The sequence below is a fragment of the Pelobates fuscus genome, chromosome 3 (genome assembly GCF_036172605.1).
Source record: "Pelobates fuscus isolate aPelFus1 chromosome 3, aPelFus1.pri, whole genome shotgun sequence".
NCBI lineage: Eukaryota > Metazoa > Chordata > Amphibia > Anura > Pelobatidae > Pelobates > Pelobates fuscus.
The window spans coordinates 163,159,515-163,171,863 of record NC_086319.1 but is presented as its reverse complement, the minus strand read 5'-3'; the positions used below and the strand labels follow the sequence as shown (position 1 = coordinate 163,171,863).

General features: G+C 43.1%; 1 protein-coding gene across 1 annotated transcript in view; it reads right to left on the bottom strand.

The window, feature by feature from the left end:
* Positions 1-12,055, bottom strand: part of LOC134602591 (aldo-keto reductase family 1 member C1-like) — a 43,242-nt gene extending 31,187 nt beyond the window's left edge. Inside the window, exon 1 of the mRNA XM_063447613.1 lies at positions 11,752-12,055. Within this exon, the coding sequence (XP_063303683.1) occupies positions 11,752-12,024 (273 nt within the window). The 5' untranslated portion in view covers positions 12,025-12,055. The remainder of the gene's footprint in view (positions 1-11,751) is intronic.
* Positions 12,056-12,349: the final 294 nt, after the last annotated feature.

Below are 12,349 nucleotides of genomic sequence, written 5' to 3'. Positions count from 1 at the left end.
ACACAGCACTCTCACACACATCATACACAGCACCCTCATACACAGCACCCTCACACACATCACACACAGCATCCATCATACACACATACTGCACCCCTCACATACACACCGAACCTCCCCAACACACTGCACCACACACATACACAATACTTCCAAATATATATATATACACACGCACACACACACTACATTCCTGACATACACACTCTGGATACCCTATACACACACTAGATTCCTTGTAAGCAAACACATACTACACCCCTAAACACACACTCTCTACAAACACTACATCACATATACACACACACACACACACTATAGCCTGTATGCACACACTTGCTACATCCCCTATACACACATTCTTTACAGACCCTAGCCACATATGCATTACATTACACCACAAACACAACACGACTAAAACCGACCTTATTACACAATACCACACCACAATCAGCTCACTCTATACACACACACACACAATACCACAAGCAGGCTCCAAACACAGCACGATACTCTTTCCTGGCATTTTTGCCCCTGGTATCCATTTATAGAGACACCAGAGACAAGTTGCAAGGAAACACAGTACAAGCATGTTATTAAATTTGCTTGCACTGTGCAGAACAAATACAGGGCTTTTTTCTCATGCTAGAGCTCTTTAGCAGAGCTCTGCGCATGGTCTGCCCTGGCCTGCACTTTGAGAAGGGGGCGTGTTTGTCGTTAGTGACGACAAAACACACCCTCTCTGCACCGCCCCTTCTTAGTGGGCTGCTGTGATAAAAAAAATGCCCGGGCCGAATTTTTATCCCAGTCCGGCCCTGCACACACTCCATACAAAAACATGCTTACATTCAAACACACAAACAGTGATTGGTCCTAAATACACTGCTCAGTGCTAAAGACATTAACCCCTTAAGGACCGGCCTGTTTTTGCGATGTTTGTACGTTAAGGACCAGAGCAGTTTTAACACTTTTGTGGTGTTTGTGTTTAGCTGTAATTTTCCGCTCTCTCATTTACGGTTCCCATACAAGTTATACCGTATATACTCGAGTATAAGCCGAGTTTTTTAGCACATTTTTTGTGCTAAAAAACCCCAACTCGGCTTATACTCGAGTCAATAGTCTGTATTATGGCAATTTGCATTGCCATAATACAGACTGGGGCTGGCAGAGCTGTAACTTACCTGTCCTGCAGCTCCTGTCAGCTCTCTCCTCCTCCGCGCCGTCCGTTCAGCACCTCGGTCAGCTCCCAGTGTAAGTCTCGCAAGAGCCGCGGCTCTCGCGAGACTTACACTGGGAGCTGACAGAGGGAGCTGCACGGACGGCGCGGAGGAGGAGAGAGCTGACAGGAGCTGCAGGACAGGTAAGTTACAGCTCTGCCAGCCCCCCTCTTCCCCCCACTGAACTACCAATGCTGGACCACCAGGGAAGGAGAGCCCCCCTCCCTGCCATGTATCAAGCAGGGAGGGGGGACGAAAAAAAAATAATTAGTAATAATAAAAAAATAATATTAATTAAATAATAAATAATAATAAAAAAATAATAATAATTAAATTAAATAAATAAAAATAATAATAAATAATAATAAAAAAAAAATTAAAATAAAAAAAAATTCCCACCCCCCACCAAGGCTCTGCAACACACACACACACACACCACTCATACACACACACACACCACTCATACACACACACACTGCACTCATACACACACTGCATTCATACACACACACTGCATTCATACACACACACTGCACTCATACACACACTGCACTCATACACACACACTGCACTCATACACACACACTGCACTCATACACACACACTGCATTCATAAACACGCTGCACTCATACCCACACGCTGCACTCATACACACGCTACATTCATACACTCACACTGCATTCATACACTCACACTGCATTCATACACACACACACTGCATTCATTATACACACACTGTAAATAAATATTCAATTAATATATTTTTTTTAGGATCTAATTTTATTTAGAAATTTACCAGTAGCTGCTGCATTTCTCACCCTAGTCTTATACTCGAGTCAATACGTTTTCCCAGTTTTTTGGGGTAAAATTAGGGGCCTCGGCTTATATTCGGGTCGGCTTATACTCGAGTATATACGGTATATTGTTTTTTTCACGACAAGAAGGGCTTTCTTTACATACCATTATTTGTATTATGTCATATATTGTATTTAAAAATAAAATAAAAAATATGGTGAAAAATTAAAAAAAAAACATGTTTTTGGACTTTTACTTGAAAAAAATCTTTTACTTATCTACAAAAGCTAATGAAAAAAACTGCTAAATAGATTCAAAATTTTGTCCCGAGTTTAAAAACACCCAGTGTTTACATGCTTTATTGCTTTTTTTTGCAAGTTATAGGCCTATAAATACAAGTAGGAAATTGCTGTTTCAATATATATATATTTTAAATGTATCAATAGTGACATTGTAACACCGTTATCTGTCATAAATCCCCGAAACACACCTAACATGTACATATTTTTTTAAAGTAGACAGCCCAGGGTATTCAAAATGGGGTATGTCCAGTCTTTTTTAGTAGCCACCTAGTCACAAACACTGGCCAAAGTTAAAATTTATATTTGTTTGTGTGTTAAAAATGCAAAAAACGCTAACTTTGGCCGGTGTTTGTGACTAAGTGGCTACTAAAAAAGGCTGAACATACCCCATTTGCAATACCTTGGGTTGTCTTCTTTTGCAAATGGTATGCCATCATGGGGCTAATTCTCATTCCTTGGCTACCATACGCTCTCAAAGACAACCTAACCAATCTGACAAATTTCAATAAAAAAAAAAAAAGTAAAATCAAGCCTTATATTTGACCCTGTAACTGGGGACTCGGATTTTTAAACTCACCTCTCCCCCTGCAGTCAGTGGAGTCGTCCAGCCTCTCCTGATGATGTCAGTAGGAGGGGGCGTGACTTTCTCTGCTCTTCTCACAGAACCGCTGGGGAGCAGAGGAAGTCACGCCCCCTCCTACTGACATCATCAGGAGAGGCCGGCTTACTCCACTGACTGCAGGCTGCAGGTTCCAGATACAGTCCCACCCCTCCTGCCCCAAGGTAAGCCTCAGGGAGTGGGGAAGGCACTTTAGTTTTTTTTTTTTTTTTTTTTATCCTTTTCCTCAGTCCCTGTCCCCCTCCCCAGTCCCTGTCCCCCTCCCCAGTCCCTGTCCCCCTCCCCAGTCCCTGTCCCCCTCCCCAGTCCCTGTCCCGCTCCCCAGTCCCTGTCCCCCTCCTCAGTCCCTGTCCCCCTCCTCAGTCCCTGTCCCCCTCCCCAGTCCCTGTCCCCCTCCCCAGTCCCTGTCCCCCTCCCCAGTCCCTGTCTCCCTCCCCAGTCCCTGTCTCCCTCCCCAGTCCCTTTCCTCAGTTCCTGTCCCCCTCCTTAGTCCCTTTCCCCAGTCCCTGTCCCCCTCCTCAAGCCCTATCCCCTTACTCAGTCCCTGTCCCCCTATTTAAGGCCCTGTCCCCCCTCCTCAGTTCCTGCCCCCCTCCTCAGTTCCTGTCCCCCTCCTCAGCCCCTCAGTTCCTGTCCAGGGCCGGACTGGGAACAGAAAGCAGCCCTGGAAAAAAAATATTTCAGCCCTCTAATTCATTGTGTCATATAGTATGCTTGTATTGTTTATATGTATGCACTTTGAAGAAGACTTTTTTGTCTTACCTGCAGCCCATCGCTCTAGATGATCCATGGGTGTTACAGTGCTATAACCACCACCCTCCAGGATGCTCCCTGTCCGTTGTGACTGCCTCTGCTTGGGGACAATTCTTTAAGCAGGGAAACACTCCATGCCAATATCAGCATATCGGCATCAGTGTGTCAATTGTGTAATTTCAGAAAATATATATTAAAAGAATGTCCCACATTAATAAATCACACTAGTTCAATGGCGCGCACACACACACACACACACACTGACTACAGAAAAGCTCACTGACACAAAAGAGCTCACTACAGACAAGCTCACCGATAAACACAAAAGCTCTCTGACACATGCACAAGCTCACTAAAGACAAGCTTACTGCCGTACACAAATTCACTGACATTCACTCAAGCACACTAGAGACAAACTCAGTGACAAACACAACCTAACTACAGACAAGCTCACCACACACACAACCTCTCTGACCAACACAAGCTTGATAATGACAAACACAGAAGTGCTCTGACCCACACAAGCTTACTGACACACAGAAGCTCTCTGATACACACACAAGCACACTACAAGCTCACTGATGCACACTACAAGCTCACTGACAAACACACAAGCACACCACAAGCTCACTGATGCACACTACAAGCTCACTGATATACACAAGCACACTACAAGCTCACTGATACACACAAGCACACCACAAGCTCACGTATATACACACAAGCACACCACAAGCTCACTGACAAACACACAAGCTTACTGATACACAAGCACACTACAAGCACACCACAAGCTCACTGATGCACACCAGAAGCTCACTGAAGCACACCACAAGCTCACTGATACACACCACAAGCTCACCGATATACACAAGCTCACTGATACACACACAAGCACACCACAAGCTCACTGATGCACACTACAAGCTCACTTATTTACACAAGCACACCACAAGCTCACTGATGCACACTACAAGCTCACTAATATACACAAGCACACTACAAGCTCACTGATACACACCACAAGCTCGCCACAAGCTCACTGATGCACACTACAAGCTCACTGATATACACAAGCACACCACAAGCTCACTGATACACACTCACCCTCTCTCTCACCCTCTCACTCTCACTCTCACACACTCTCTCTCACACACTCTCTCTCTCACACTCTCTCTCTCACACTCTCTCACACTCTCTCTCACACACTCTCTCACACACTCTCTCTCACACACTCTCTCTCACACACTCTCTCCCTCACTCTCTCCCTCACACTCTCTCCCTCACACTCTCTCTCTCTCTCACACTCTCTCTCTCTCTCTCTCTCTCTCACCCTCTCTCTCAGTATCAATCATACATTTACCTGTCAATGGCAGTGTGGATTCTAAGTTCTCCCTCTCTCTCTCTCTCTCTCTCTCTCTCTCTCTCTCTCTCTCTCCCCCTCTCTCCCTCTCTCTCTCACCCTCAACCTCACTCTCACCCTCAACCTCCCTCTCACCCTTACACTCTCTCTCTCTCACACTCTCTCTCTCTCACACTCTCTCTCTCACTCTCTCTCTCTCACACTCTCTCTCACACCCTCTCTCTCACTCTCTCTCACTCTCACACTCTCTCTCACCCTCACTCTCACACTCTCTCTCACACTCTCTCTCACCCTCACTCTCACACTCTCTCACCCTCACTCTCACACTCTCTCTCACTCTCACACTCTCTCTCTCAACCTCACTCTCTCTCTCTCTCTCAACCTCACTCTCTCCCTCTCTCAACCTCACTCTCTCCCTCTCTCAACCTCACTCTCTCCCTCTCTCACACTCTCCCTCTCACACTCTCCCTCTCACACACTCTCCCTCTCACACACTCTCCCTCTCACACTCTCCCTCTCACACTCTCTCTCTCACACTCTCTCTCTCTCACACTCTCTCTCTCTCACACTCTCTCTCTCTCACACACTCTCTCTCTCACACTCTCTCTCACACTCTCTCTCTCACACACTCTCTCTCACACTCTCTCTCCCTCTCTCACACTCTCTCTTTCTCACCCTCTCTCTCTCTCAGTATCAATCATACATTTACCTGTCCCTGGCAGTGTGGATTCTAAGTTCAGTGTGAGGTTCCTTTGTGAGGTGCTTCCTCTTCCTGTACTTCCTTTTCCTGTGTGGAAGTTCACCAGGCTGAGGCTGGTGGGCGGAGCTCCAGTGCGGGGGCTGGATCCTTACCAGACTGGCCGTGCAGAAGAGCTGGTAATGTGGGAGAGACTCTCTCCTCCCTGCTGGAGGTGGCTGCCACCTCTGTATGTGTAGCAGCCACCTCGGTAATTGTCTGCCCCAGCCTCCAAACAAAACCTCACAGGAGGGAAAAATGTGTCAGATGCTGCACTGCCGGCCCCAAGTCCACCGGCCCACCGGGAAATTCCCCGGTATCCCAGTGGGCCAGTCCGGCCCTGTTCCTGTCCCCCTCCTCAGCCCCTAAGTTCCTGTCCCCCTCCTCAGCCCCTCAGTTCCTGTCCCCCTCCTCAGCCCCTCAGTTCCTGTCCCCCTCCTCAGCCCCTCAGTTCCTGTCCCTTTCCTCAGCCCCTCAGTTCCTGTCCCTTTCCTCAGCCCCTGTCCCTTTCCTCAGCCCCTGTCCCTTATCTCAGCCCCTATCCCTTATCTCAGCCCCTATCCCTTATCTCAGCCCCTATCCCTTACCTCAGCCCATGTCCCCTTCCTCAACCCATGTCCCCCCCCTCCTAAGCTCCTGTCCCTCTTCCTCAGCTCCTGTCCCCCTCCTCAGCCACGTACCCTTACTCAGCCCCTGCATACAAGCGTATCATTTTTTGGGGGGGAAGGGGGCGGGGAGTGGATCTTGGGTGAGTTCCTGCACTTTTTTACCCAGGACTTGACCCCTGTTTGAAACACTAATATTTGTGTTCAGCGAAGTCTCCCGAGTAAAACAGTTCCCCCATGTACAGGATTTAGGGTGTCATAGAAAGTTACAGGGTTAAACACAGTGCTAGCAAATTAAATTATCTGGACTTTCGGCCTGGGTTGGCAGGCAGGTCCCTCAAATTGCAATCATTAAAATTATTTAATTAGGTAAAAATATTACATAAATACGCACGTATAATTTTAATATATATACATATTTATATATTTGACGTCTACGTGTATATTTATGAAATTATTTATGTAATTATGTATGTGGACATATGTATATTTTGTATTATTTTTATTTATTTATACATAGATATATATATCATTACATTCTAAGTGTATTTTGATATAAATATATATATATCAATATCAAAATACTGTTAGAATAAAATTGCATATATATATATAATTTTTTTTAATTATTAAAAATTATTTTTTTTTTTGTTATTTATTTTAACATATTATTTGTATTTTATAATAATATATATATCATATATATAGTTATTATATATATTATATATATACGTGTGTAATTTAAATATAAGTGTATTTTTATATTAATATACATATATATAAATATAAAAATACACTTAGTATGACATTATATACCGTATATACTCGAGTATAAGCCGACCCGAATATAAGCCGAGGCCCCTAATTTGACCCCAAAAAACTGGGAAAACTTATTGACTAAAGTATAAGACTAGGGTGGGAAATGCAGCAGCTACTGGTAAATTTCTAAATAAAATTAGATCCTAAAAAAAATATATTAATTGAATATTTCTTTACAGTGTGTGTATAATGAATGCAGTGTGTGTATAATCAATGCAGTGTGTGTATAATCAATGCAGTGTGTGTATAATCAATGCAGTGTGTGTATGAATGCAGTGTGTATGAATGCAGCGTGTGTGTATGAGTGCAGCGTGTGTATGTGTGCATGTGTGCAGTGTATGTGTGCAGTGTGTGTGTATGAGTGCAGTGTGTGTGTATGAGTGCAGTGGGTGTATGAATGCAGTGTGTGTGTGTATGAGTGCAGTGTGTGTATGAGTGCAGTGTGTGTATGTATGAGTGCAGTGTGTGTGTGTATGAGTGCAGTGTGTGTGTATGAGTGCAGTGTGTGTGTATGTATGCAGTGTGTGTATATGAATGCAGTGTGTGTGTATGAGTGCAGTGGGTGTATGAATGCAGTGTGTGTGTGTATGAGTGCAGTGTGTGTATGAGTGCAGTGTGTGTATGTATGAGTGCAGTGTGTGTGTGTATGAGTGCAGTGTGTGTGTATGAGTGCAGTGTGTGTGTATGAGTGCAGTGTGTGTGTATGAGTGCAGTGTGTGTGTATGAGTGCAGTGTGTGTGTATGTGTGCAGTGTGCGTGTGTGTATGTGTGCAGTGTGCGTGTGTGTATGTGTGCAGTGTGTGTGTATGTGTGCAGTGTGTGTGTTGCAGTGGTGGGGGGTGGGCAATTTTATTATTTTATTTATTATTATTTTTTATTATTTTAATATATTTTTTTCATTATTATTTCTTATTATTTTTTATTTAATTATTATTTTTATTTTCGTCCCCCCTCCGTGCTTGATACATGGCAGGGAGGGGGGCTCCTTCCCTGGTGGTCCAGCATTGGCAGTTCAGTGGGGGGGGGAGAGGGGGCTGGCAGAGATCTTACTTACCCGTCCTGCAGCTCCTGTCAGCTCTCTCCTCCTCCGCGCCGTCCGTGCAGCTCCCTCTGTCAGCTAACACTGTAAGTCTCGCGAGAGCCGCGGCTCTCGCGAGATTTACACTGGGAGCTGACCGAGGTGCTGAACGGACGGCGCGGAGGAGGAGAGAGCTGACAGGAGCTGCAGGACGGGTAAGTAAGATCTCTGCCAGCCCCCTCTCCCTCAGTCTGTATTATGGCAATGCAAATTGCCATAATACAGACTATTGACTCGAGTATAAGCCGAGTTCCGTTTTTTCAGCACAAAAAATGTGCTGAAAAACTCGGCTTATACTCGAGTATATACGGTATATGATATATATATACATATATTATATATAGGTATATATAGATATAATACATGTATATATATCATATATATATACACATATTATTATTTTTTTTACACTGATTGTTTTTATTTCACTTTGTTTTATGATTTTTCACTTGCAGGGAGACTGCCTGTCAGCACAGACAGTCCCCCTGCAGGCAGACACATGCATCCCTATTGCGGTCATGTGATCGAGTGATCACATGGCCGTGGGGTCCTGATCTGCCGAGGGGGGACTGCCCGGGCAGACAGGCAGTCCCCCTGGACCGGGAGGAGAGCCGATCGCCGCCGTGGGACCGACAGCGAACAGGTAAGTAGCCCCAGACCGTTATGACGGTTCAGGACGCACGTTTTACCGCTGACGGTCCTGAACCGTCAGCGGTCCTGAAGGGGTTAAAAACATTTGCGGGTGTTTTTATTTACATTTTTAAGGGGGGGTGCCAAATATAGGATCCGCAACGGGTGCCAAATGCTACAGGTACGCACCTGGATGTGCATATTATTGCTGTGGAGCTCTTTATACATTCACAAGGACAAATAATATGGAGTTCCTAGAAATAAGGGACGCTGGGATAGAAAAGAGAGACAGAAGAAAGAGTCCAAAATAGGGCAATATGGCAACCTAGTTGTTAGCCTGTATGACTTTCTCAGTATGAGTCTTTCTTTCACCATTTAAATGTCTCAGTCCAGGGCCCGGATTAAGAGCACAGTGGGCCTGGTGCTGACAATTATGATGGGCCTAATTACGGAATTTTATCAACCAAAAACACTAAATCAGTCATACCTCCCAAGCGTCATGTATCTGATGGAGATGGTGCTGGAGGGAAACTCATAGGATGCAGCTATAAGAAAACACATACTCTATGCTAATCTCTCTCTAATTTATGCTTTCATCTTTCAAGTAAATCCATAACCCCTAACAGCAGTGTCCAGTGAAGCAGGAAGTCAATGGGCAGGGTAAAAGGGTGGGACACTGGTGCAAATCACGTGACCAGACCTGCCAAAAGGGGAGAACATGCCCAAAAATGGGGCATGTCTGTCCAAAGAATTTGATGGACAGCCTGGCATGAATGCATGTCAGGCTGCCTGCCAATCCTGCAGGCTGTCCAACTAAGGGCATACTATGCAGGCAGCACCCTGAGCTTGACATAAATGCGTCTAATGATGCGCTCACTCCATGCTTTCTAAGGACTGTCCCCTAGCACTCGCTGATCCACTTCTCTCCTTACCTTCTCCTTACTAGCAGGCAGAAGTTCCTGGTATATAGTCTGGGACAGAGAAAATGTGTATGTAGTAAATGTAAAAGACAGGGGACATGCCACAGTGTTAGAGAGACCAACGTCTGCATTACCTAAACTAATTTTATTGTCAGCCAGTCCACACAAGTTTTGTTCCCATACATCCCTCTTAAGCTTCCAGACCCTGAGCTGAGTTAGGGGCCCCAAAATTTCTGGTGGCAGCCCTGTCCATGCACACTTCCTGAAATAGAGATCTAATGTTTTGGTATTACTTATTGCACAGTGTGTTTAATTTAGAATTTCTTATTTCCTGCTCCGTTAAGTGTCTGCTAGAGCCTATGGCAGCCACTTGTGTATGTTTAAAGTAAATTAACTGTAAAGGAGATACAAACTTCTAAAGTATACACGCTGTGCTGTAAAAATAAAACCATTTTATGGAGGCTGTGTGAGTGACAGACCTCGGATAGTTAAGTGTCATGGACTGCATAAACAAAATGGTTTAACTACCCAAGGGGAACTATTTCCCAAGTAAGTGGATTAATCTCATAAGAGTAGGCATTACGCTGCTAGAGTAGGACCTGCCAAGAATGGGGTAACTTGACGTTGTGGCAGGCTTATGCAATATATGATCATATAATGTAACTAAACACCCATTATTTTTTGCCAAGATGAGGTGTTTTTAAATAAAACTATTACATTCTGTGAGACTTAACATTGTTGTTTAGTGAATGAGTGAGTGCTCTGGATCTTGTATGTTGAATTGGCCCCAGCAGCATCCTATAATGTACAGGTGATACTCGAAAAATTACAATACAGTGCAAAAGTTAATTTATTTCAGTAATGCAACGTAAAAGGGGAAACTAATATATCAGACGCATTACATGCAAAGCAAGATAGTTCAAGACGTGATTTGTCATAAGTGCGAAGATTATAGCTTACAGCCATACATTGCATTACTGAAATAAATGAACTTTTGCACGATATTCAAATTTTTCGAGTATCACCTGTATGCATGTTCGGGTGAGTGCAGCCCCCTTGGTTTCATGTATCAACTTACTGATCCAAGGAGAAATTTGACTGCCATTTTGGAGTCATGAAATATGTTTCCCTATTATAAGCTGCAGTTTAATTCATTTGGATCAGCATTTTAAATGATCACAATCATTTAAAAAAAAAAATAGCAATCAAATTATTTATCTACAAAAATTCCCATAGACTTTAATGGAGACTTCTGTAAATAAATAATTAGAAAATTGAATTTACGCCAGATTGTGATAATCTGAAATGTTGATCCAAATGAATTAAATCCAAGCCTATGCATTACAAATTAAAATTTCTTCAGTTGAGTTTTTCTCCTTGTTTTGAATCAACAACAGAAACCTGGGTGTTGCTAAGTGGCAAAAAGACTAGGAGATTCAGCCCAATACTAGACTTTATGACTTCTGCTATCCTATATTTGTTTACTATACAGAACTCTGCCTCTTGCCTGTTAAATAATTAATATTTTTTTGTAATTACATAACTGAGAGGATGAGTCGACGGGGTTATAAAAAAAATATGCAAACACTGAATTTGAAGTCCATGTAGATTAGGGCTAAAAAAACAAACCAAAAACATTAAATAAGTGGCACCAGTTCCTTTTTTATGCTAGGTCAACCAGGTCCTCTTGTTTTGTGGATAATACTTGCATGCTTTAATTGAACTTATAAACATGAAGAATAGCTATTAAAAGGTCTTCACATAGGAGCAGAATCAATAAAGTGGAAAAAAATTTTTTCATAAATAGTCTCGTCTATTGCTGAAACTTGATATTGTTATAATGCTGCATTTATATATTGCACAGAATAAACATCTTCATTCTTTTTGTGAATTCTGGATTTTTCAGTACTTACATATTCTGGAGCGTAGGTACCAAAGCCTATAATTGGAATCTTGTTTCCATCATTCAGCTGGAGTCGAAAGATAGAGTTGGATGCCATCGCTTTAGAAGAGTGTTTGCACTTGAAAGTGACTGTTGGGAAGTATATATTGTGTATATATAGTGCAGGAGGTGTGACAAAAGAGGGACAAAAGAGGGAGGGAGGGAGTTTATGGTGCAGTGCTGGGCACGGGTGGGTTAAATTACAAATTTCTTTGTAAGGTGTGAGTGTAATCGAAGAAAACATTCCTTACAAAGAAGAAAAGAGCGTATGCAACAGTAAGGAAACATCACTGAAAAGCAGAAAGTTAATCATGTAATAGGCAAGCAAATAAAAGACAAGACATGACACAGGTGACACTTCATACAAATTTGACTTGTTTCTCATATTCAATGTTTAATAGTCATTTTCCCAAAGAGCTCATTATAAGCCATTTAATATTATTATATTTAGATGTACTTATTACTTAGAAAGCACCAACGTATTCTGCAGTGCTATACATTTGGGGAACAATGCAGACATGCCAATAAAAAGGGAACATGGTTATTTAATAAAGTGAAACTTGTTGGGA